Source organism: Podarcis melisellensis (genome assembly GCF_964234715.1).
Source record: "Podarcis melisellensis genome assembly, chromosome: 17".
Classification (NCBI taxonomy): Eukaryota; Metazoa; Chordata; class Lepidosauria; order Squamata; family Lacertidae; genus Podarcis; species Podarcis melisellensis.
Window position 1 is genome coordinate 5,341,375 of NC_138534.1, and position 26,566 is coordinate 5,367,940.

The 26,566-nt window shown below is 47.1% G+C and overlaps 3 protein-coding genes and 1 long non-coding RNA gene across 4 annotated transcripts in view; 2 read left to right on the plus strand and 2 right to left on the minus strand.

Annotated features, from left to right (window-relative positions):
* TIMM17B (translocase of inner mitochondrial membrane 17B) overlaps positions 1-648 on the minus strand; it is an 11,679-nt gene extending 11,031 nt beyond the window's left edge. Inside the window, exon 1 of the mRNA XM_081894904.1 lies at positions 519-648. Within this exon, the coding sequence (XP_081751030.1) occupies positions 519-544 (26 nt within the window). The 5' untranslated portion in view covers positions 545-648. The remainder of the gene's footprint in view (positions 1-518) is intronic.
* A 2,739-nt stretch (positions 649-3,387) lies between these two features.
* PQBP1 (polyglutamine binding protein 1) lies at positions 3,388-9,552 on the plus strand. Its single transcript, XM_081895072.1, has 7 exons — positions 3,388-3,547; positions 4,880-5,010; positions 5,441-5,552; positions 6,990-7,099; positions 7,927-8,040; positions 8,198-8,258; positions 9,341-9,552. Exons 2-7 carry the CDS (start codon positions 4,944-4,946, stop codon positions 9,495-9,497), a joined length of 621 nt encoding a protein of 206 aa, XP_081751198.1. The 5' UTR covers positions 3,388-3,547; positions 4,880-4,943; the 3' UTR covers positions 9,498-9,552.
* Positions 9,553-15,348: 5,796 nt separating this feature from the next.
* LOC309360408 lies at positions 15,349-18,675 on the plus strand. The gene is made up of 2 exons (XR_014164113.1): positions 15,349-16,187; positions 16,243-18,675. It is a non-coding gene; the product is annotated as an uncharacterized lncRNA (long non-coding RNA).
* SLC35A2 (solute carrier family 35 member A2) lies at positions 18,545-26,550 on the minus strand. The gene is made up of 4 exons (XM_081894586.1): positions 26,407-26,550; positions 23,629-23,811; positions 22,163-22,314; positions 18,545-21,191 (listed from the first exon to the last, which is right to left on the minus strand). The coding sequence occupies exons 1-4, from the start codon at positions 26,462-26,464 to the stop codon at positions 20,451-20,453; spliced, it is 1,134 nt and encodes a 377-aa protein (XP_081750712.1). The 5' UTR covers positions 26,465-26,550; the 3' UTR covers positions 18,545-20,450.
* Positions 26,551-26,566: the final 16 nt, after the last annotated feature.

Here is a 26,566-nt window from a genome sequence, read left to right on the forward strand (position 1 = left end):
TTTTTGTTTAAATGATGCTTTTTGTTTGCTCTTTTTGTACATCTAAAAATTTTAATAAATATCTTATAAAAAAAGAGATGCATTTTAAATAAAAGGACACATTCTACTCATGTAAAAACACGCTGATTCCTGGACCGTCCGCGGGCCGGATTAAGAAGGCGACTGGGCCGGATCCGGCCCCTGGGCCTTAGTTTGCCTACCCATGAGATATCCCATAAGGGAATTGTAAGAAAAATACGTCTTCTTGGGCTGTCCATAGCTGGGGGCGCGGAGCCCCCGGTGGAAGCCCTTCCTCAGCCACCGAGCTCGGCGGGCAGAGCCCGGAGCCGCTGGCTTCCCGGCCCGACCTCGCAGGGCTGCTGTGTCGGTGCAGGAGGAGAGGGGCCGGAGAGGAAGGGGCGCGGGACGGACGTGGCCCCCCACCCGCCACCGCCGCTCCCGGGGCCGGAAAACGGGGCCTCGGGTCAAGCTCGCCTCGCTGCCCCGCTGAGCCCCAGGCAGCCCCCGCTCCCAGTTACCAGGGCTCCCGGGCATATTCCTCCATGGCTGCCGGCCGCAGGCTCCGCGGATCACGTGACAGGGGAGGAAGACAACACGGGGGCCGAGTCACGTGACAACCAACTATTGGCCAGCTTCAGTCACGTGAAAGGGGCTCTTCTGCTCTAGAGATAGGAAAGTTTAGAGAAAGCCTGCATTCAGTACCAACGAAAGAAGAGTGACAGGTGAAGGTGATGGACTTTGAGGAACTGGCGAAGCTGACGGGAAAAATCCAGCATGATCAAGTTTTCTCGAAAGGACTGGAGTAAAAGATTATTGTAAGCAATGAACATCCCTAGCAGGGTTGTCTGAAGACTTGTAATGAGAAAATTTCTACCTTTCTATATTTATTTAAATTCTTAAGCCATTGTAAAATGAGTGTAATTAGAAATGGAAAATGTATAAATTGCAATGCTATAAAGGTTAATTTCGAAAGCCATGAGGCGGGAGGGAAGGAAGTTGATAGGCTCTAAAGAGCCAGGGCAGTATAGTGGATAATGATGATGTGAATGTATAATGTTAAATGGAAAATAAATTATATATATGAGAAAGCCTGCATTCCATTAAAAAAAATGATTTAGATGCAACATAGCATCTCTTTATATATTGGAGGCTCTGTGGTATGTGTATATGTACCACTTATAAACACCATTTCCAACTCCTCCATCAACCGTGTCTCCAGAAAATTTTACACATCACTTGGAGAGACAAGTGAAATAATGTCCATGTACCGGAAGAAGCAAAGATCACCAGAGTTGAAGCAATGATTCTTCAACATCAAGTTATTTGGACTGGCCATGTTGTGCAGATGCCTGATTATCATCTTCCAAAGCAGCCACTCTGTTCCAAACTTTAAAATGGAAAGCGTAATGCTGCTGCTCAACAAAAAAGGTTTAAAGACTCTCTCATGGCAAATCTTTAAAAATGTAGTATGTAAGGTAAAGGGACCCCTGACCGTTAGGTCCAGTCGTAACCAACTCTGGGATTGCGGCGCTCATCTCACTTTATTGGCCGAGGGAGCTGGCGTACAGCTTCGGGTCATGTGGCCAGCATGACTAAGCCGCTTCTGGTGAACCAGAGCAGCGCACGGAAACGCCGTTTACCTTCCCATTGGAGTGGTACCTATTTATCTACTTGCACTTTGACATGCTTTTGAACTGCTAGGTTGGCAGGAGCAGGGACCGAGCAACAGGAGCTCACCCCGTCGTGGGGATTTGAACCGCGATCTTCCAATCAGCAAGCCCTAGGCTCAGTGGTTTAACCCACAGCGCCACCCGCGTCTCTAAACACTGACAATTGGGAAACACTGGCCTGCAAGCGCCCCAGTTGCAGAACAGCCTTTACCAAAGGTGCAAGTGCAATGGACTTTGAAGGCACTCAAACTCAGGATGAAAGGGAGAAACGTGCTAAGAGGAAGGCATGCTTGGCAAACCTTCATCATGATCAACTCCCATCAGAAACCTATGTCCCCACTGTGGAAGGATGTACGGATCCTTACAGACTCACTGCTAAGACCTTGTTCATGGAAGACAATCTTACTTGCCTGCGAGTGATCGTCAAAGAAGATGTATATGCACATGCATGAGTATATTTGTTGGCATTCTTCTGTCTCGTGAGGCAGTGGAGGAGTGTGTCTTCGAAGGTAAAGTCCAAATGTTGGAGAGTTAGTGTCTGCTGTGGCCAGTGCCGTATTAAGGTTTGACGAGGCCCTAAGCTACTGAAGGTAATGGGGCCCTTTATATGTCCAGCTGTTCTTTGTCAACAACAAATTGTTGCTGTTTTTTGTGTTGAATATATGTTATATGGTAATTTATGGACCTAATAGGTTTCCAAATCTATTTGCAACCAGTCCATGCAGAATGTAGACACCCTATATATAGAAATGAGCAAACTAGTGATATTTTAGGGAGCAGGCTAGCAGACGGGGCCCATTACTTACATCATAGGAGCCTACACAACACAAAACACTGTTGCTGTACGTAGGTTTTATTTTATTTGTTTTTTACCTTATATTTTGGAAATGTACTTTCTGGGTTTTTTCCCTTTACATTTTTTGGGGCCCTCAAGAGAGTGGGGCCCTAAGCTATACAGTGGTACCTCTGGTTGTGAACGGGACCCGTTCCGGAGCCCCGTTCTCAACCTGAGCAGAACGCAACCCACAACTGCGTGTTGCGACTCGCCACTTCTGCGCATGCGTGGGACGTCATTATGAGTGTCTGCGCATGTGCGAGCGGCAAAACCCGGAAGTAACCCGTTCCGTTACTTCCGGGTCACCGCGGGACGCAACCTGAAAACGCTCAACCTGAAGCAAACGCAAAAGAAGGTATGACTGTATTTTTTTTAACTTATATGTAAATCCGACACTGGCTGTGGCTGTTAGAGACTGATATGGGAGAGACATGTTTTCTTGCAAATGAAGGCATCTGGTTGTGCTGCTGCAGATGCAGGTGGGCCCAATTCAGATGCGTTTCTTCTCTCTGCGCTCCTCCCAGCAGTCATTGCTCCTCTAGTCACTGCTGTGGATGCAAAACCTGAATGTCACTCTGCAGAGGAGATGCGGTTCCACGTCACTTCAGAAGTGCCAAGAAAGAGGATGGATGGCGGTGAACGACTCTTCATTACTGCCTCTATGGTCCTCCGCTGCAATACCCGCGGCCAATCAAAGAGAAGGCGGGCTCTCGGGGGCTTCACTCATTGGAGAAGCAAACCAAATCTCTGATTGATTGGCTAAGAGTAAGTCGAAAGTGGGTGGGCCCAGTTGGGGATTCCTTTCTTGGGATTGGACGAGATGGGCTTTCCCCCTCCCCCCCAGCCCTGTGATTGCTCAAATACTTTCAAGACGGGAAGGGGCCCAGGCGGGCTATGCTTTCCTTATACGATGATTGGTCGAGGCGCGTCACGTGCTGGGGGCGGGAGATGAAAGAGAGTCTCGCTCGACCCGAAGGAAGACTGAGCTTCCCTGGCTTGCCTTGAGGCGGGTATTGCCGAGAGGCGGGTTGGCTGCGCCGCGGTGGGTGGGAGATATATGGGGCTGGGCTCCTGAGGGGAGGCCCTTTGCCGTGGGGGGGGGGTCGCGGGGGGCGGCTGAGGGTCGAGCTGTCTCTCCCTGAGGCGGCGAACGGGCGCCTCGCCTGCCATACCTTGCACGTAGAAAGCTAGCATGTAAGGCAACCAAGCTCGAACCCCCTTCCCTAATGTTTTCCAGGACGGCTTGTTGTGTTGCATCAGAAGCAGTGTGTGTGTGTGTGTGTGTGTGTGTGTGTGTGGTTATAGGGTGGTATGTATTTATGTATTTATTTATTATTATTATTATTATTATTATTATTATTATTATTAGGGACCTCGAAGGTTGACACATTTCAGACCACTGAGTATTTTACTGATCCCACGAAATATAGGTTTCTATATACTTGCCAGGACTCTTGTTGTTTGCCCTTGCCAGGATGCTAGATTTCTGCATGCAGGGAGCCTTCTCTCTGCCCACCATTTCCCTTGGCAGCGCCCATGCATTGTCTAAAGTGGCACAGCTCAGATGTGAGTTTACCAGTTCGGTGAGCGCTAGGCCTCAGATGTTGCTGAGCTGCAAGCTTGATGTACTAATGAAACTTCAGCAAGAACTAGCCCCGTGTATGATCCTCTAACCTGGACCTTGTCAGCGTTATCCAAGGCTCTCCTCTGAGGGAGGTGTGGAGGGTGGTGATATGAGAACAGGCCTTCTCAGCAGTGGCTGCCTGCCTATGAGATGTGCTCCCAGACATGCCTGGCGCCATCACTATCTGTGTTTAGGCGTTGAGCAAAAACGTTCTCATTCACCTAGGCTTAAGGGAATCAAGTGGTAATGGAAGTGATTAGGGAGCCTTTGGGGCTAAAGGGCAGGTTTAAATGCTTCAAATAAATCCCGGGATATTTCTGCTAAACTGGAGAGTGTAATGAGCTGAAGTGCGCTGAAGGGGATGAAACTTAACCTGTAGACAAAGGCAGGCAGATAAGCATTGAATCTATTCAGTCAAACAACTTTCCCCAGACCCCTGCCACAGATTGGAGCAAGCCCTTTTCCTTTGCTCATACACACAAGTTCATCTTAGTTCCTAAACTGTCCATGAAGGTGTATAGAGGAACTCATTGTGTGGTGCAGCAGTTGTCACCAAACTCCCAGGAATGGGAGTTGGCAGTGCCATGAAAGGTTTTGTGTAGCTCCGTGTTGTCAGGAAAAGAATGTGGGGAGAAATGGAGTAGAAACTCTGGTAGGTAAGCTTACAGGTTATTCCTGGAATGTAGGAAGTAAGGAGGAGATAATCAAATGTCACAAAATGTAATGTTATTTTTTTCCTTCTCTGTTTAGGAACAGGGAACTAGAGGAAAGGCTTGTCCACCTGCCTCAGCTGGAATAGTTCCTAAAGTTCCTAATGCCACTGCCAGTGGCTCTGCAGTCCCGCCTGGCCAGGCGAGGGCTCTTGAAGCATGTAGAGCCTGGTAAGTACAGAGGTATCTTTGGTTAGCTAGAGCAGGGGTCAGCAACCTTTTTCAGCTGTGGGCCAGTCCACCATCCCTCAGACCATGTGGTGGGCCGGACTATATTTTGGGGAGGGAAATGAATGAATTCCTATGTCCCACAAATAACCCAGAGATGCATTTTAAATAAAAGGATACATTCTACTCATGTAAAAACACACTGATTCCTGGACCATATGTGGGCCAGATTGAGAAGGCGATTGGGCCGCATCCAGCCCATGGGCCTTAGGTTGCCTACCCCTGAGGTGGAGGATGCTTATCTAGGCTTTGCATAAAGGAACAGAACAGAACAGTTCATCTCAAATAATCTGGCTCATGAGCCTTTACTAGTCTTGCCCACATATTTTTTCCAAGCCTAATCCCGTTTCCTTCGGACCCTCTCTTCTGTCAGAGCCAGAGGAAGAAATTATCGCAGAAGATTATGATGACGACCACATTGATTACGAAGCTACCAGGATTGAGAACCTGCCACCGAACTGGTACAAAGTCATTGACCCTGCCTGGTAAGAGGTGTGGTGGGGAATCTCAGGTTCAGAGCTTGAATATGGCTCTCCAAGTCATGCCTCTGCCTCCCCAAGCTACACTCCTCCCCAGCCCTTCTTGCACTTATGCCTGTAATGTTGCCTCCTCCTTGCCTCTAGCCTGCCCCACTACTGCTTACTACTCCAGGAAGGTTGTCAGTGAAAAACATTCCCCACCTATTGATAAGAGGATAGCATGTCTTCAGCAGCATTAAAAACTGAGATATGAAAGCTAGGAGGTAAACAGTACCTTAAGCCAAGATTATGGGTGCAGCAACGGAATGTCCAGGCATGCTTTTTTATAACAAGAATACAAAGTTGAAAATGAATGAACTGCAGCTAAAATATTATGTTCATTTTTCACATGGTCTAGTCCTTCCCCAGCCCACCTCCCCATATATTCTTAAGAGGGTCTCTTCTCCAGTCTTCAGAGAGTAGCTGGAAGTGGGGAGGCAGAAAATGGTCCTCTTTTCCTTCCACTCTGCAGTTTTAATCTGAAATCTTAGGCACTCTTAAGTGCAGTACTGCACCCAGAGCTCAGAAACTGCTTGCGCTAATGTGCCTAGAACAATGGGAGTTTCGAACTCCCAGCACTAGTCAAGCTGTTGTATCCTACTAGACTTGTAATGGTGGTGTGAGGTTATAGTTAATAGTTCTCAGTTATGGTTTCAGCTTTCAAGTGTGTGGTGGGAAAAATGTATCTGTTAATCTCATACTCATGATGACTTATTATTTATAAAATTTATACACTGCCCTTCATCCATAGATCTCAGGGAGGTTCGCAGAATAAAAATACAAGATAAAAATACAAAATACATAATGAAGAAAAGAAAATAACACACACACAAACAAAACCTCCCCCCAAATAATAAATCAACAAATAAGTTACAAGGGAACAAACAGAAAGCACAACAGTGTCTGGGAGTCCTATTTACTGCAGAGTTATTGAAGCTAAATGGGCCCATCAGTGCCTGGATGGAAGACAATTAAGAATCCATTTAATTTGTTCAGAAAGGGGTTGGTGGGTGAGAAGCAAGCCAGGATATTTATTTAGTTAATGAAACTGAAACCCTAGCTCCAGCATTCACTTTTGTCCAGGGACACAACAGGAGTGTGTGTCCTGGTAAATGAGAGCAGTTGACGCTCCTGTTCCTGAGATTCTCTGAAGTGAGTGCCGGTGGCCTATGAAATCCTGAAGACAGGCATGAGAAGGCTGTTGGGACTGCAATTCTGATTAGCCCTCTTGGCAAAGGTGGCTGGGGCTGATGGGAGTTGAAACCAAGTAGCATCTGGAGGGCAATAGGTTCCTCATCCCTCTGGGGACAAAACAAAGAGCAGGGTGGCTTATTTATGGTTTGGTAATGCAGGCATTGGCTATGAATAGCAGTGGATGAAACCATCTCCCATCTTCTTTCATAGCGGCCTCCCTTACTATTGGAACGTAAAGACGGATCTGGTTTCGTGGCTGTCGCCCAATGATCCTAGCTCAGTGGTGACCAAAGCAGCTAAGAAACTGAAGAGCAATTTAGGTGAGGCTGCCTACATTTGCTTTTGGATTGCATGTGCTGATTTTGAATGATGTGGAGGTGAAGCTAAGGGGGAAAGGTTTGGGTCTAGCCTTGTGGAAGAGGGAGAAAAACCCTGGTCCTATGCAATCTGATATTTGGTCGCTGGGGTTAATGCATGTCTGATATTATCAAGCATATTTTACATTTCTTATCTGCGTTGAGCCATAGGGATATGGTGGACTATAGTTGTGTTCTGTGTTGTAAATCAAGCACTGCTAGGAGTTGTTTCTTTTTGTTTTCCAATGTATTTCTTATCAATTAAAAAATTGGTGTGGCACGAGCAAATTTTTATTCTGAAAGTGTGGCCCAGAGAAAAAAGTTTGAGAGCCACCAAGTTAATCTCTGCACCAGCAGATAACACTTTATCTCTAAGTTGTGAAAAACTTCATCTGCTGATCTCTACACACTAAGTTGCAGCTAAAGACACAGGAGCAAGCCAAGCTGACTTTCATGATCAGTTGGCAACTCCATAAATCTAGTGTCTGAGAGTGCAGGGAGAGGGGATTTCTGCTTTGATAGCAATGTGTTTTTGGAAGGTAGCTGATGAGGACTCTTAAGTGGATTTTGGACCTCTGGACTGGTTTTGGGTAGCTCAGCACATCCTGACTTAATCCACCTTCCAGAGATTTCCGAGACGTGGCAAATGACAATTTTCATACATGCTGGAGAATTCTCGAAGCCCAGCAACAAGTGCAGTTGTGACTTTACTATGTAAAAAAGGTTTAGGTTTGGGCCGAGGGGAAGCTAAATTTGAGTACTGTAATGCAAGCTTCATGCATCTCCCCCAGATGCCGAGGAGAAAATGGAGCACTCATTGCATGAGAAGGTGGAGCGGGAAGAGCTGAAGGAGCGCCGCTACCACAGACGGGAGGAGCTGGCCCCCTACCCCAAGAGCAAGAAACGTAAGGGCCACTCCCCACCCTGGGACCCTGCCATCAGAAGGATTTCCCGAGGGCTTGAGGGAGGGCTTCTGGGGTCCATTTGCCAATGGGGAAGGGGGAGCATGGGAAGTGTGGGCGGTGGCCAAACTCCTGCATTCCTCTTGTCTGTCCTCCACAGCAAGCCGGAAGGATGAAGAACTTGACCCCATGGACCCCAGCGCTTACTCGGATGCTCCCCGGTGAGTCTGCTGAGAATGGGAGGGTGGGGAGCTCAGCAATGGTAGAGGCATGGGCAGGGGTCTCTGGTTCACTGGCAGAGCTTGTGCTTTGCAAGCTGGAGGTCTTGGATTCAGCCTTCAGCACCAGGGCGTGTTGAAATTTTCAGCTATCAAATTCCAAAAGTGAAGGGTGCTAAAAAGCTGTAACATGACTAGGGAAGTCAAGAGGTATTTTGGCTAAATGAAGACCTTTTAGTTTCCCTTGGTAAGTAAAATTGCAGAGAAATCATTAAAAAGAGCTTTCAGTGTTCACAAGCCTGTCCCCTCTGCACTTCCTGCTGCAGTCCTCTTAACCAGTGAGGAACCCTCCAACCCAGCCCAATGCTGTCTAAGAGCAATTGGACCACCATTGCAGACAAATCTTAGAGCATGAGAAACAGATGATTAAAGCACTAGTCCCAGAATAAGTACTTAAAATGTTGCCCTCAGAGGCAGAGTTGTGAAGCTTCCATCGGTTAATAACATTTGCAGAGTTTAACTTGGTTTTTGCATAATCTCACAATGAAGTTGTTCTAGCCGTGGGAAGGAACAAAAAAGAGAACTTTTTACAGAGCAGTAAAAAACCCAATCCTGGAAAACCCTTTTCAGCCACTTCTTTGCCTTCTAAGGTTGTAGTAGCCGTTGCCCATTAACCGAGAAGCTTATTTTTTACTCATCAGGAGCTAGAAACTTACTTTTTAAAAGCTGTTTCTGGGAAGCCTAATTCTGTCTCCAAAATTACTGACCTCCTGTAACATTGGGCAGCACACACAAGAGACCTGAATGTTGCTTCTGTACATTGTTCATAGAATTTTGAAAGTGTGATGGTATTTTTAAGGTGTCTTCACTCATTTAGAGAGATTCGACTCCTTAAAGAGATTCGATTTCTCTTAAAGTGAAGTCTAAGAAATGAAAAGCAGGGGCACAGGTGTATTGCCATCCAGGCAAGGAAATTGAGGCAAAACAGGGGCTATGTGTCAGGGAAGCTATAACTGAGAACAGGCCGAACGTGAGGTGTGGCTAGCTAACGTTGTTTCTGACATCCCTGCTCTTTCCCATTCTAGGGGAACCTGGTCCACTGGGCTGCCCAAACGAAACGAAGCCAAGACTGGCGCAGATACCACAGCAGCTGGCCCACTCTTCCAGCAGCGCCCCTACCCAAGCCCTGGTGCAGTTTTGCGCGCTAATGCGGAAGCTTCGCGGGCCAAGCAGCAGGACTGAGATGCTCATTTCCCCCTTCCCTAATGTATTTGATAATAAAGCTAGAGGAAAACAAGTGCCGCGAGTGGCTTTGCTGTGTATCGTAATAACGGAACTCGCCGTGCACCAAAGAGGCTCCATCCAGGGAGCTGGGGGAACCTGCAGCCCTCCAAGCATTGGGAGTCCAGCTCTTGCCAGTGTGGTATAGTGGTTAAGAGCGGTAGACTTGTAATCTGGTGAACCGGGTTCGCTTCCCCGCTCCTCCACATGCAGCTGCTGGGTGACCTTGGGCCAGTCACACTTCTCTGAAGTCTGTCAGCCCCACTCACCTCAGAGTTTTTGTTGTGGGGGAGGAAGGGAAAGGAGATTGTTAGCCGCCTTGAGACTCCTTAGGGTAGAGATAAAGTGGGATATTAAATCCAAACTCTTCTTCTTCTTCCATCAGCATGGCCAAATGCCATCTGGGATGAGGGGAGCTGTGGCCCAGCAATCTCTAGAAGGCTACAAGTTCCCAATCCCCGCTCTATGGCAATATCTGTCTCTCCTGTGTTGAGCCAGCAGGGGCAGTACAGCATTGCAAGTGAACACAGAAAGGATACTCTCCTGTTCTGCTGTACTCCTTCGCTGCTTTCTTGAGGCACTGGGTCCCCTGTGTCTGACTCGGTTTTCTCCTGTAATGTTTGAAGTCTACAAAAAGCAGCTGTGATGTCATCAGGCCCCAGGAGTGGCTTTGTATACCTGTAGGGAGCTACAGGTCTAGAAAGGCACCTGTTTACCTGTCTGTAAGCCTTCTAGAGTTGTCGGTGTCTCTGCCATGCTTTTCTCACTGCTGTATATGAGCATCATGGGAACATTGTCCCATAAGGAAAAGAACTTCTGCCATCTCAAGCTGATCCCATCCTTTACGTTGGTCAGGAAGGGTTGGAGAACTCAAGGCAGCAGAGCCCAGCACTGAAATGTCTTCAGCCACACCTTGTATCACCTTGATGTGTTCCAGGCAGAAAATGTACATCACAAAAGCCATATCCATTTGCCCAGAGCCAGCAGCCATGGCATGGAGAAATTTGTAAATGACAACTCCACATCTAGCTTGTTTGCTTACAAATATGTATTAGTTTCTACAATATTAAAGAAGTGTTGGAAAAGCATTGTCAGTACTAAAAATATAATGCGTTTGCTCCAAGCACAGATTTCTTTAAGCAATGATTTTCTCATAATACTGAGTTACACATGATGCTACAGCGCCACTCTGATGGAGGGGATGAATGAGGACTGTAGGTTCCACCTGGGCACCATCCCACTTGGTTTAGCGACAGCCAAAAATGAGGCACACATGATGTGGCAACCTAAGCGAAATGCGTGGATAGGTGCCCTGCTCTCACATCAGCTTCTACTCTGTTCCCAGCCATGTAAACAGCCAAAGCATCTTTGCCCCTTTCCAACTCTCATCCCTCTGACCCACCAAGCCTGAATTTAACTGGCCAAACAATGTGCAGGCCATACTTTTAAATAATTGCTAAGCTGCAAAGAGCAGCCCAAATCAGAGGACTGGAATTAGGACTTGGTGGGACTGTTTAGGCTTTTACTTTCCTGCAATGGGGTGAAACAAAACAAAATAGGTTTGGGCACAAATTATAATCTGGCACTGTTCTTCAAAGAAAATGAATCCCCAAGTGCAGCTGAATGCAACAAGCATTGGCATGTATGTGTAGGGATTCTGTCCCAAAGCATTCAGGTGCTCAGCTATTTAGTCACAGGCCCTGGCTGCACTATATATTTAATTCAGTATTATACCACTTTAAACCGCCATTTCTTCCACAAAAGATTCCCAGGAAGTGTGGTTTGTTGAGGGTGCTGAGAGTTCTTAGGAGACCCCTCCCTCAATTCCCCTTGAAACTACAATTCCCAGAGTTCCCTGGGAATAAGGATTGTCACACCAATGGGAATTGTAGTTCAGTGAGGGGGAATAGGCACCCTTAACAAGCTACAGTTCCCAGGATTCTTTGGGGAAGCCATGAGGACTTAAAGTGGTATGGTACATATTTAAATGTACAGCACAGAAGGGGCCACAAAGTGCACAGTAATAATATCTAATACATGCTTGCATGAACCTGCCCTTCACTGACTGACAACTACCGATCTGTGATAGCCATGAAAATGGAAGACAGCTGTGCTGGTCCCTTGGCCGTGGTGAAGAATCCCCAATCACAGCATGGCAGCAACATTATCAGCACCAATCAAAACATCACAAACTTGTGAGCAAGCTTTTGAGTTCTCCAGAAAAAACTGCTGGGTTGGATGTTGAACAAACATCGGGGTGAATGAGAGAGGCCTGCTCTGGTTGCCCCAAACTGCAGTTTGTAAGATTATTCATGCTGGAGAAGTTCTGTAAACACAACTGGCTCAGCCTCTCTAGGTAAAAGTTGGACTGGAAGATTCCCCCAGGGCTACTAAGATGTAGATGCAATAATGGCTGCTCCCACCTTTTTCAAAGATTCATTTCACGAAGCAGCTACTCCGTGCAACTGTGATGGTTCAGTCACACATGGCAAATTGCTGCCTGATGTCATAAGCATCAAGCGTGAGCCGGGCCTAAAAGCAGCCTGTAGCCCTGCCAGCTGTTGGACTCCGAGTCCCATCAGCCACAGTCAGCAACCGTCAGGAATGATGGGAGTTGTAGTCCCAAACCTCTGGAGGTCTTACAGGTTGGCAATAGGTGCCTGAAAGAAAAGCCACTGTCAATGGAAAGCACACAACGTCACGAATCCATGCTGATCTGATGCCAGGAAGAGCAGAGTCACCAAAGAGCTGCCATCGCCAGGGTGGTCCCACCATCCTTGTAAACACAACGAGGCTGTGAACTCGCCAGCTCCTTGGAAGCGTCAGGACGAAATCTAAAACCTGGACCTCTTCAGCCTGGGGAGGTGCAGAGCTACTGAGGTCTTGCAAGTCGTTCCCTCTGGTAATTTAAGATCCTTTTTCTTTAGCCAAGATCCTGGAAGAAAGCATGAAAATATAATGGTTGAGCTAAAAGGATATAATGGACACTCACACCCTTGAGAGAAAATGGAAGTGTGTGCCATTCATTCTTTGTTATACGCTCTTGAACAAACCAAAACAGACTCTGAGCTACACATTGTTCTATAATCGTAAAGGCTGACACAGACCTTCCAAGTGTCCCCATTTTCCATGGACCGCTCCAGATTTACAGAAGCTATCCGGGTTTCTTATTTATCATGTAATAATAATAATAATAATAATAATAATAATAATTTATACCCTGCCCACCTGGCTGGGTTTCCCCAGCCACTCTGGGCGGCTCCCAATCAAGTGTTAAAAACAATACAGCATTAAATATTAAAAACTTCCCTAAACAGGGCGGCCTTCAGATGTCTTTTAAAGATAAGATAGCTGCTTATTTCCTGCTTTTCTTTAGGACGTCCCTATTTACATTGGAGAAATGTTGGAGAGTATGGAGTTATGCGGCCCTTGAGCCAAAGAGAAGAAGAAGAAGAAGAAGAAGACAAACCTTTAGAAGACATGTGAAGCCAGCCCTGTATAGGGAAGTGGTTTTTAAAAAATGTTTAATGCTTTATTATGTTTTTTATATATGTTGGAAGCTGCCTAGAGCAGCTGAGGCAACCCAGTTGGATAGGTGGGGTATTAATAATGATAATGATGATGATGATGATGATGATGATTGAATAGGACATTGTTGGAGGGTATGTTGACACCGAGTGCAGAATTCAGCACTCTCAGCATTGCAGCTTTCATTTAAAAAGGATAGATAGGGCTGACAATATGTGGTGACATTGCTTGGTGACATTAAAATGCATTCGATCAAAGCACTGAGTAGGCCTACCAGTAGTGAGGGCCAGAGTTTTAGCCCCTGGTTAATCCTGTTCTATGGCACCAAGAGAAAAGAAGCCAAAAAAATTATTTCAGGGGTGTGTGTGTGTGAGAGAGAGAGATAGGGGCTTTGGGGTGTATGTGAAAGGACTTGTGTGCTTGGTATTGTGCTCACCGAATTCCCAGGCTTTGCATGTGCTCAGAAGTACCCTGTTCCTTCACTCAGATATATTCCTGCCTGCCCATGAGCCACAACATTGCACTTGGCTCTGCTTGATAAGACCTCAAGGTTCTAGTAATAAAAAACCAAAGTACTGAACATATCACCAGCCTGAAACCTGTCCAGCTCTGATCTGTGCCACAAATGCAACTTCCTCCGAAATTCTTTCACCTCCAGCTTAGCAGAGAAAGATGCTGAGCCACAGATTATGCAATCCAGGAAAGAAAACAACAGGGAAGGCAGGAAGGGTTGATAAGGGAAGTGGGCGGTTCTGAATACTCTCTACTGAAACAAACAAACAAACAAACCCATTGCAACCTGTATACATTATGCAATTTAAGTTTAAATTAAGTTGTTAAAGGCACCGCGTGTGTTTTTAAAGCAGAGACAGATTAGATATACTAAACTAAAATGCCAGTTGAACAAAATGTGCAAGTTTGGCATAATGCATTCCCTTCCGCTTCTAATTTCACATGCCCATGTTCTCTTAATCTTTGGAGGTTCCAAAGACTAAAACCTTCCTTTAAAAAGGGACAGCTGCAGTTCTTAGGACACTGGATTCTGCATCCGACCATTTCGGCACTTGCACACTGCAGTTACAGAAACTGACAGAACGGACACAGCCGTGAGCACTGGGAAACATCGGTAGCTATTTTGTACTGCAGCAAACAATTTCTAGGCCTTGGGAGGGAGCGGTGTATACTCTGCTATCAATTAATGAATGAATGAAGCATACACACCCACACCCAAACTAGGATATTTCAAATTCTGCACTCATAGGAATGCAGGAAATTGCCTTATACCAAGTCAGATAATTAATCCAACTCACACACTCCTGCTTACACTGCGTTTAAAGTTTAGTATCAAATGTGAACTGAGATCCATAGAGCAAATCACACAAAGGCTTAGGCCACACAAACAGCAGACAAGGCAGTCGCCGTAATTTCTAAGAACAGCATCTCCAAGGATCAGGCCCAAAGCTTATCTGGTCCAACATCTCCCTTCCCACAGCAGCCAATAAGATGCCTCTGGAAAGCCCATGAAGAGGACATGGGCTTCCCAGCTGCAACTGTTCTCCTGCAAGTGAAAGTCAGAGCCATGGTGGTATATAGACACCTACCTCTGGTTTGTAGCCAATTTATTGTTTTTAGATGGTAGTTCATTTTCCTTTGAGATTGTGAGGTGCCCCAGAGCTAAATATCTTTAATATATATATATGCGGCAGGTAGAATAAATATTCCCAGACTATGTTACTAAGAGAGAGAGAGAGATTGACTCATTGCAATCAATTATTTCTTTTTTAAAAAGTCCCTTCACATGCAAAACTTGGAACAGTAGTTGCTTTCTAGAGTCAGACCATCCAAGTCTTGTCTGCTGTGGCTGGACTGGCTCTCTCCCCCATCCTCCCACGAGGTTCTCAGACAGGAATCTCTCAGCCCTACTTAGAATAGAAACACAGAATTGAAAGGGAACCCAAGGGTCAACTTTGCCAACCCCCCAAAGCAGGAATCTCAACAAGCAGTCTCCCATCCCATTTGAAACCACGCTGGACCCTGCTTAGCTTTGCAAATGTGCTAGCAGTTTTATTAATCTGTCTCTAGAATACAGGGACTGATACCAGGCTCTCATGTGTGCATGCGCTCTTCTGCTAAGCTGGGGGAAGACTAGGCTACCAACTCTCTCTGACATTTTGTTTTCTGCGTGCAGGGAGGAACGTTCAGCCACACGACTCCCCAACTTGCAGTCTGAAATGGAACATGATGGGTCCCGGGTGAAATTGCATGATGAGTCCTGGGCGCCCTGAGGGTTTGTGCCCTCTGGTGAAGGGACCAGAGCCTTCCAACCCGCTGCCCTGTGATCTCTGGGTTGGGTTCCCTCTAATAACATCCTGGCCAGCCTTTTCCAGGGACATTCCTTGTAGCTACAACTAATCCAGAATGCGGCAGCTAGACTGGTGACTGGGAGCAGCCGCCGAGACCACATAACACCTACATTGGCTCCCAGTACATATCCGAGCACAATTCAAAGTGTTGGTGCTGACCTTTAAAGCCCTAAACGGCCTCAGTCCAGTATATCTGAAGGAGCGTCTCCACCCCCATTGTTCTGCCCGGACACTGAGGTCCAGCGCCGAGGGCCTTCTGGCGGTTCCCTCACTGCAAGAGGCGAAGTTACAGGGAACCAGGCAGAGGGCCTTCTCGGTAGTGGCGCCCGCCCTGTGGAACGCCCTCCCATCAGATGTCAAAGAGAACAACAACTACCAGACTTTTAGAGGACATCTGAAGGCAGCCCTGTTTAGGGAAGCTTTTAATATTTGATGTATTACTGTATTTTAAAACTTGGTTGGAAGCTGCCCAGAGTGGCTGGGGAAGCCCAGCCAGATGGGCGGGGTATAAATAAAAAATTATTATTATATTATTATTATAGCTCAGCTATGTTCTGACACCCAGAAACCTTGCCTTCTCTACCTCACCAAATCCTGCCCCACTTAAACATTGCTCAAGGTCCTTCTCCACCTGGTGGGGTCCTTTTACATACCATGCCCTATCCTGCAACTGCTTACTCCGTGGGATGTGTTAGTAGGCTGACCGTATCCACTTCGTTAGAAGCTGGCGGGGCTTAGCAAAGTGTAGGAATGATTGCTGGTGTGGAGCACACTCCCACCCGCAGGCAGCCTCCTCCCCCCCAATAAAGCCACAGCTGTCTGAACATCTTGCCCTCTGACCTTTTACTCTCTTAGTAGTCTGCCGTGCCCTGTCTGTGACCTTTGTCTCCTTCGTCATACATTGTGCAAGGGGAAAATGACGCGGTGGAAACAGGTGCCAAAATAACTTTGTACCACCCCTCGATCTCGGGATTCGAAGATGTGTAAAGGTCACAGTCCAAAGTGTATCTGCCTGGTTTTGCATATTGTGCCAATAAAAGGAGCCTCAACAGAGCTAGCTGGCAGCTTGCTTGTGCACAGCTCACCTGCATTACCAACTCCTGCCTCACGTCCTTCACTTCAGCAAAGCACTCATTCCAGCTTCAGTGCACAAGGCTGGCACTACTGCTGGGCAGAGTTAGGCCGCTGGTTTCAGGTGTCATGAAAGCAGGGGCGAAACTAGGCATGATCTCACCCAGGTCAAAGACAGTGCTTGGCACCCCCAGGTTTGAAAACCTTAATGGAGCAGTCTTTCTAAACCTTGGGTCCCCAGATGCTTTTGGCCTACAACTCCAATCATCCCTGACCACTGGTCCTGTGAGCTAGGGATCATGGGAATTGTAGGCCAAAAACATCTGGGGACCCAAGGTTGAGAACCACTGCTCTGGAGGCTTCACCCAGGACAAAAAAAACCCAACAGTTACCCAGCAGCTACAGCACTGCATGTTGTGATTGTATATTAAACTGCTACAGAGGGCAGTTTTCTGTCTCAGGTGTCAAAATAACTTGCCCCTTAATTGGGGGGGGGGATTGTTCCTGTGGGGCTGTCCACTTGTCAAACACCTGATTATCACCTGGCACCTGTACAGCTTGAGATCAAACCAGACATGAGACATGATATAGATCCCTTGATTTTGGCAGGAACTGCCAACCCAACTTCTGGCAGGGAGCCATGTCCTTTGCCACCAGGAGTCAGGCAGGTGGGAGAAGCTTTAGAGAAACATGTGGGTTCTCCATTCCTGATTTACTATCTGAGGAGGCCACAGAGCAAACAGAAGCAGCACCACAGCACCAAAGTCCTGCTTCCCATGGGCTTCTGGTTGGCCACCACCAAAACTGAAGGTTGAACTAGATTGGCCTGTGGCCTGATCCTGCAAAGCTCTTAGGCTCTTGTTCTACTAGGAACATAGAAAAATGCCTCATACAAATTTAGGCCAACACGGCTTCTTGCTCAGTGAGGCAAGGGTCTTGCCCAGTCCTGCCTGGGAATGGCACTGGCGCTGGGAGTGTCTGCATGCCATCCATGTGCTATGGCCCTTTTGGCAATGAGATGTGTGTTGTAGGAGCATCAAGATGCATCCCAGAGAGTGAATTTCTAGAGAAGTGGGGAGGACTGAAATCTGAAGACTAGCATTTCATATTTATATACATATTTTTTAAAGACATGCCTAAAATCTCTCTCTGGTCCTTTATCAAGGACAGGTACCAGAAACCAGGGCCTCTCCCAGATAAAAAGGGGTGACTGTAGGCTATGCAAGAAGTTCGTGTGCAGCATATTTCTGGGACTGGATACAGCTCTATTTGCACAAACTAAGCCAAACTCTGACACAGAGATATGGGACTACCTTATGGCTGTAATATATCATGTTGTGTCCGTAGATTTTACTAAATAAAATGTCAGATCCCAAGCATTGAAATATTTAGCCAATTAGAAACATTCGTTTAAAGGGGTGTTCCAAATTTATCAGGCAGATTTTTTCATTTATAAAACCTAACTACTTAACAGAAGTAGTTCGAAAAACCAGGGCCAGATTAGAAGGTCCCAGATTAGAAGAGACATCTCCCCATTTTTTCTTAAACACAGGAGGAAAGGTCTCTTCTAAGATGAGGTCTACTGAGATATGTGCATGTATCATCTAAAATGAAAACGATGTCCTCTTCCAGAGCTATCTATTAAGAATGCAACTATATTTAGCTTTACTTGAGCAACCATGAATCCATTTAATCAGCAGGCAGAACCCTATTTCTTCCTAAACCCAGCTGTGGCTTTTGTTTGCGGCTACTTTATGTTGTCAGGGGAAAGCGTCACGAACCCAAACAGCTTTTATTACTTTCCGTGTTCCAAGGCTAATTCCCTGCACTGAAAAAGGATTGTTCTCCAGATCCTGGCTCAAAATCAAGCCTTGACCCCTTGTCTACCTTAAGGTTGACCCAGAGCCCCAATCCGATGAACGTCCTCCCCCCCGCCGCCCAAAATACCACCCCAAGCACCTTCCAGTGTTAATAGGGTTAGACATGCAGTGAGTGAGGCAAAGGTCTGCCCTTTCCGAGGCTTCCTCAATCATTAAGCAATACGGCTAAATAAATACACTCTCTTTATTCATCTGTGGTTCATGTACATTGGCAAACAGTACAGGCTTTTTTTCTGTAAAAAAAGCAGGATTCATAGAAAATGATCAGCAATCTAAAAACCTTATATACATACATACCATGTTACTTTTGATTATCTTCCCACCCCAACACAAAACCTGACTGATACGCCTGACGCCAAAAAACCCTTTCTAGGTTTAGTGATCTCCACGAAACATCGCTCCAGCAGGAACAGAATGCGTAAGGATTCTTAAAAAGGCAGCTGCTCTCCCACCAACACTCCATGAGCAGAGCTCGGAAAAGTGAGGCACCAAAATGGACACAGCTGCCACCACCCGAGTCCCCCAGTGCCCCCCACTCCTCCATGGCTTAACCCTTCAGGCTCCAGTTTGCACAACTTGGTGATCCACCAAGCTGAGCACAGCCCACCAAACACATACGGCAGCTCATAAGGGGATCTACGACCTGCTTTGGCTGCTTGCCTGGAACCGTAAAACTAGCAGCCCTCAAATGCATGGCTGCACTACAGTCAGTGGGCCTTACACTGTGCAGGCTGCCGAGCTAGCGAGGAATCCTGGTTGCAATTTAGACCCAACCAATGTTCTACGCTGCAGGGTATGAAAGAATCTGAATGGTGCCGATTTTCAGCTTTCTGCCCCACCCCTAGTGGCAGCCATTCGATTCCAGAGTATCTGGCGTTCAAGTCTTGGGTTCCCAGGTACTTCCATTGAGCCACAGCATAAGGCAAGTGTTGATGAAGATTTCCCACCTCCCATCTGTGCAAGTCAGTCCTCTGTGCACTGTTAACAAGGGACATCCCTGTCCCATCACCCCCCACAACTGCTATTTCAAGCATTAAATGAGACAAGCAGATTGCAGTTTGGTTCTGCAGTGTCTTCCACAGGAAAATCTTCATTAGTAACTAGTGATTCATGCTCCCCCTCCATTTACCCAGTGATCCTCAAAGACTATAGACACTAAATACATGCTGAGGGCAGGAAATAATTAAGGTTGCCTAGAACCCAGCTCCAATCCTGCTATGATCCAGTAGTTCCAACTATCCACCCAGAGCCAGAGAAAGAAGAGAACCGGGGCTCCTAGCAGCCCCCTCCCTCACTACCAACTTCCCCTCTCTGGTTCTCCTCTCAATTCTTCTCACTTCACAAACATACAAGTTCTGCCACTCTCACCTTCCCACAAGCACACACACTCAGAACTCTTCTCATTTAGTTTTCATCTACTACAGTAGATTAACTTAACAGATTCCCAGTGGCCAGTGGTAAGCAAGCAAAATCCTACCACTTCAAAGGTGGCGTTTTTAAAAACGTCACTAAAAAACCCAAAACAGCCCAGAAGATTTTTATGCTCCACAATGGCAGATGAGGTCTCCTTCCACCCTTCTCTGCTTATGCACAGCACGTGGTCTCCACAGCAACATACACATCCCCTTCAGTGGCCGTATGGGATCCTTCGTTCAGAGTGTTCATACAAAAATACACCTCTTTGTGAATTTGCTCCCTGCTGACCAAACAAGAGGGAGATTTGTGGGTCTCAAGGCAAAGGACACAGGTGATTCCAAAGCAGCTTTTGCCCTTCAGCTGCTTCTGCTGGTGGGGCAGGGATTGTCCCCAGACAGGAATAGTGGAGAAACAGACATTTAAGAGTCAGGGAGAAGCTGGAGAAGTTGAGTTGGCAATGGAAGAAGTGGGATGGGGGCGGTGCGGAAGAGAGTGGGTGAGTGGTCAGCACAAAGTTAGGGGGGGCAGAATAAGAGATGAGCACGAGGCAGGAGAGAATCAGAGGCGGGACAGGTTTAAATTGAAGGGGGAGGACAAGTGTTGTGGAAACTTCACAAGAAACCAAAAACCGGTATGGAGGATGTGCTCTTTTCTTCTCAATTGACCAACACTGACTTGGACAGGTAGCCATCTGTAGTCACAGAAGGAAGTTCCTTGCTCTGTGCTGTGTGGCCCTGATGCTCTGTAGCTGTCCCCGCTAAGGAGCGGCTGGCCAAAGGTCCCTTGGGCAAGCTGTATAGATAGACAGCCCCTATGACCAGCCCTGCTCCTAGAGCAAAGAGCAGGTTGAGGTGGAAGTCAAAGAGGTAGATGGAAGCCACAGTGGACACTACGATGGAGAAGGAGGTGGCAAAGCCCTTGAGGATGTTGTCAGCATATTTCACCACCACAGCCACCAGCAGGCCGCCAAAAGCTTGGTTCAGGATCACTCCCCACACAAGCGGGGTGTAGCCAAAGAAGAATCCACGCTCAGCCACGGCTGCCCCCTCCGTGGACCACAGCCCCAATAGCCCCAGCAAGGTTCCGAAGATGCCTAGTTGGACGTTACGTAGCCAGACGGAGGCTGCACTGCCCTTGAGGATCTTTTCAAAATAGACTCCGGCAAAGCCAGATGACAGGCATGACACCACCACGGCCACAAGCCCCACCATGTAGTTCTGTTGCATTCCCTGGCCTCCAGGGGGTGATCTGCCCCCTGCCTGCTGCTGCTCCACTTGGACAATGGCCACACCGACAAAAAGGAGCACAAGGGACAGCCACTGGAGACGGGACAGGCTCTTGCGGAGCATCAGCACAGAGAAGACAGCTGTGGTGAGGATCTTCAGTTGGTAGGTGACCTGAGAAAGGCAGTGCAGTTTAGTAGGCATCCCAACATGCCGTGCGATAGGAGAACGTCCAGCCAGGGTGGGACCAACAGCAAAGGCCCAACCCCTATTCTCTAGATAGGTTCACATTGTTACTAAAGCAGACAACGGCCTCCAATGCAGTACTGGAGTTTAGTGCCCCGATTCCGTTTCAGATCACATCCTGGTCTCCACATACCAAATTCAGCTAAGGTCTCAAATGGTATGGCATTGGTTTAACCAATTCAAAATGAACTCACTTTAACCCCTAAAAGCCAATGAAGTGGTAGAGGCTCAGAATCACATACCCAGGAGTGTGCATACCACAATTCCATGGAAGTAGAGACAGAGCGCATAAATAGAAGCCTTTGCGACTGTGGGAACAATGAGAATAAGTGGGCGATACCTGCTAAGTTCTAAGAACCCAGAAGGACAGTTTGCTCTTTCCCCTAACTAACAGAACCAGAATTATACAAAATAGTGTTGTTTTTTTAATGAAGAATTTCCTACATTTAGAAAAGTGCTGAATTGGTTAATTTGCGTAATTTATACAGATGAAATAATCCTGCTTTTCTGCGTACAGAATATGCAGGGTTCCTCCGTCCACCGGAGAATAGAATAACTGCCAATGAACAGCTGTCTATGGCTCTCACTGTAAGGATAGGGGTGTACTATTAACCAAGGCTTGGAAAATAAAACTATAGGTATGGTCCCACACAGCAGCGGACATTTCTGGATGCCTCCACATGACTTCACTAAGACCTGCTGCAGGAGCTCTAAGGAATTATTGTAACACATCTCAGTATACCCACCCATTACGGCTTCATTCAAAATTGTGGAGGTGGGAGGAACAGGATGTGTACATCTATATAAAGCGGGTGAATGAAAGTGAGTAGGGCACCCTCTTCGGAATAACCTGCAAGGGAGGACCTAAGACTCCTTGGGTCCCAGAGCTGGTGTCTCACCTGGAAGGTGGCTGCAGGCAGGTTGGAGATGGCCACATATTGGAGGTTGTTTTGGAGGGTGTAAATGAGAGAAGGCACTGCGAGTTTGAGTGTGTCCATATACTGCACCACAATCGAGTCATACAGGGAAGCAGCAAACTGTTTCAGGTTACCTGGGAAAGGAGAGACAGACAAAGAGACCACTGTCTTTGTTGGAAATAAACGTTGTTGTTTTTAACAAGGGTCATTATTTGTAACTACAAGAGATGAAAGAGGCTTTAATGATGGCTCGGCAGAGCGCCCACCAAGCTCTCCCTTATGTGAGTCAACATACAAAAGGAATCCTTTACAGTGGTACCTCTGGTTACGTACTTAATTCGTTCTGGAGAGTGTTCTTAACCTGAAACTGTTCTTAATCTGAAGCACCACTTTAGCTAATGGGGCCTCCCGCTGCTGCCGCGCCACTGGAGCATGATTTCTGTTCTCATCCTGAAGCAAAATTCTTAACCCAAGGTACTATTTCTGGGTTAGCGGAGTCTGTAACCTGAAGCGTATGTAACCTGAGGTACCACTGTACTTTCTAGTCTGAACAGCAACGGAGGCTTTGGCACTCCATGCACCTGCCTCATGGTGAACACACAGTTACAAGCCTAGTGCTACTATTCACCTGGCGGTGGGGGGGGGGGGAGATTACAAAGTACTACTTAGCCAAAGCCTTGGCTAAGGTAGAAGCTTCTGAAGTTCATAACGGGGAGGATGGTAGAAATCCCTAGAGGTAAATGGGCCTGTGCCAGTTTGGCAGGTAGCAGCCTTGGCACCAATCCCTAGACTACAATGTGCAAAACAGAATAGGCATTAGAACATAAGAATTTACACAGCTGGTCATCCCATCTGATCTCAACATTCTGTCTACCAATAGTGGCTAAACGCTTCAGGGAGGTTCACAAGCGGACCCTTGAAAGCAATACCTAACACCCTATTGACAATCCCCTCAGGCAGTGTGAGGTAATAGCCAGAGATCTTCCAACTAATCTCTTTATAAAGGAATTGATGCCAGTGGCTACCCCCGTATCTTAGAGCTATCAGTTCTGTCGGTTAATTATACAGTGTGTGACTAATGACTTCCTTTTACTTCAAATCTAAGGCCTGTTCATTTAAGTGGATGGTTGTGTTTTTGTTTTTTGATAGAGGGGGGGAAATAAGAATGTGTGTATGTGTGTGTAAATACTATCATGCATTTATATTTACAGCAATAGCGTTATGGTCATAGAGAGCCAAGTCCAGAGGCAAGACAGAGCAAGGACAATTAAATGAAATAAATCACTGACAACAAGAGAGATTCAGGTTTTCCAAGCTAGCCACTAGTCTTCACCAAAGCAAAAGCTCAATGATCCACCCAGCAGGACTGCCGGTGAACTCAGGCTAATGCGCTGGGAATGGAGGATTGCTGCAAGGGTTTCCATCTTCTGAGGCACAGCAGTCCCCACCTTTTTTCTGAATGAAGATGAGCAGCAGGCAGGTGACTCCCTTAAGGATTTCAGCCATAACCACAGCGGAAGTGGCAAAGAAGCGGTCCCCAGGCAGCGTGCGCACATAGCGGATACTGAGGATGAGAGAGGCATTCTGAACCACCAAGACAGCTAAGCTGATGTACTTCAACCGTCTGTTACCTGGGAAAAGAAAAGTAGGGATCAGCTCAGTATCTCACCCTGCAGCGGAAAGCTGCGATAAGCAACTACCACAACCAAGGCTTGAACAACGGAGACACATGAGAAATGATGTTTGGTGAACCACCACCTATTTCTATAAGAAAGCTGGGGGTGTCCAAGGAAGAATGTGGAAAACCCCACACAATGGGAGCAATCTGAGTTCTCCAGGGCCGAGTCCATCAGTGACCACAGAGGCAGGCATGAGTAACTGGAAGCCCAAGGGTTACATCCAGACTCCCCACTGCAGTTGCCTACCCTGTGGCGACAACCCACTTTGGGAGATGGAGGAAAGGGAAGCCCTAGCCCACCAGCCTCCAGCTCCTCAGAAAGTGATCCTCTCATACAACTAGTTGCTGACAAGAGCACTAAAGTCTTGGCACACTAAGCCCTTGTTTCAAACAAGCCAGGTATTGGCAAACATGAACTTAGTATGGGTGCTTTCTATGTGGTAGGGGTGCAGGGGGGAATCCTTTATCAAACATTTAAACAAAACAGAGGGAAGTATAAGGATGCCCCACACTTCGGGAAATCCATGGCATGATGTCCTAAGACAGCAATGTCCAACAGGTTGATCGCGATCAACAGGTCGATCACTGAATGATTGCAATTGATTGCGGGCTCCCTTTTAATTGGCGGCTGTAAAAAGAATTGTGTTGGAAGTCTCCACCCCCACAAGCATTGTTTTGTCTGTGAAATGGGTGGTTGTTACTGATAATAAACTAGTCTTTTTCGCTTCGTCTACTTGTCCCTCCCTAAAAAAAAGCTAAAAGCTCAACAACTTTGGTATCCCTCCCCCCCATGAAAATGGGTAGATCACTGCCAGTTGTTTTATGCTGGGAGTAGATTGCAGCCTCTAGGGAGTTGGATGTGCCTGTCCTAAGGCATCTAAGGTGGTAGAGAATGAGATGTGTTAGGGGATGACTAACAAAAATGATGAAGTAACACAGTGATCTCAAGTTTTATAGTTGATGTTAAAACTTTTACTGTTGGTACTGAAGTTGATGTACTTTGTAAAGTTGGAAATAAATAAATAGTGAAAAAAGGTAAACGTGAATTAAAATAAAGGGCCCAGAGATTTTTAGGATGAAGGGAAGTCCTGCATTTATGAGAGTTAATTGTTTCCTCCACCATCTGCTGCTGGAGGCTCACCTGATCACCTTGGCTGCTGGCATCAAAGGAGAATGGAATTACTACCATAGAGTATTAGATAAACTTCCTGGCTGAGCAAAATCCCACCCCTCTTGCAATACTTTACATCTACTAATCCAGGTCTCAGAGCTCCAGTGGCATGCGAAAGGTCAGGGTTTTCCACCCCCTATTCTGACGCACAAACCGGATCCTAGAGATCCGTCTGCCCTCTGCTTGGCTCAGCAAACAATATCTTGCACCTGCCATAGGAAACACACGCAGACCTAGCAGGAAGTGGGGACAGAAAAATGGCACAGCAACAGCTTGCTGAACTACATTCCTAGGAACAGAAAAGTATTCACCTGCTTCCTGAAAGAGAAATCAAACAGCAAGAAGCCTAATACAAGCTATGGAAATAATTAGAATAAACAGCTGTGCAGGCATTCCCCATCTCAGTTCCTGGAGTCACCTATGACGTCCTAATAGGACTGCAGAACTCACAGTTAAGAATAACAGCCTTAAAGCAGTATAATGAAGGCTGGCTTTGTTCAGCAACCCACCTCCCACAGGGGAAAGGCATGGCAATGATGATGAGTTCCTAACGTTTATCCCCAGAATCTGGTAGTCAGAGGTATAATTCCTTTGAAAGTGAAGGCGGAACTTTTACACATCATCAGAGTTACCAGCTGGTAAGCCAGCCTTCCAGACCTTCTTTTCGCTAGTAGCTATTGCCATTCCTATTCATTCTGATCACAAATCCTCCGTCACACTAGAAACTGTTACCAAAATTGTAATGAAATACATTCTCCTGGCTCACCATGGCTCCCTAAGGCTTCCCTTTAATATTTCTTTGAGCTCTCCCTCCCTCTCTCTTTTAAAGGGGGGATTTGCAGCGTAACATGGGGACAGACTTTCCTACAGGGATTCACACTTCCAGGATCCCAACCGAAATGGCTAAAAGACTCCTCCTCCTCCTCTGTGCACTAAAATTCACCCTCGACCAGATGCAGAGAAGGACAGCACAGCATTCTTTCCTTGTTGCTCACCAGCAGCCATGTGTGTATTATATATACGTGTGTGTGTGTATAAGGGCTATCTCTCTCTCTCTCTCTCTCTCTCTCTCTCTCTCTCTGGCTAGTCCAGTATATGCCTCTCTCTCTCTCTCTCTCCCTATAGACATACCAATGTCTCTCTCATATATACATACATATTGGTATGTCTATCGGGAGAGAGAGGCATCTATATATCTAGCTGTCTGATGATACACGGAGAGAGAGAGAGAGAGAGAGAGAGAGACCCGGCCCCAGAGACCCCTGCCCCCCCTTACCCGCCTGCCCTCCCGCAGCCCAGTCCCCCGGCAGGTTGCGGGGCCTTGAGGCGAGGGGGATATGGCGCCCCTCACCGCCTCCCCAGCCCCCCAACTCTCACCTCCTGCGGCCACCGGGCTCCCGCCGCCGCTGCTCCCCGAGCCCCCAGCCGCTGCCATGGTGGCAACCGCCGGGCAACCGAGTTCCCCCGCCGCAGCCGGCACTTCCGCATCCCAGCGTCCCGACGCACTTCCGCTTCCGAGGAGTGCGGAAAGGCCATT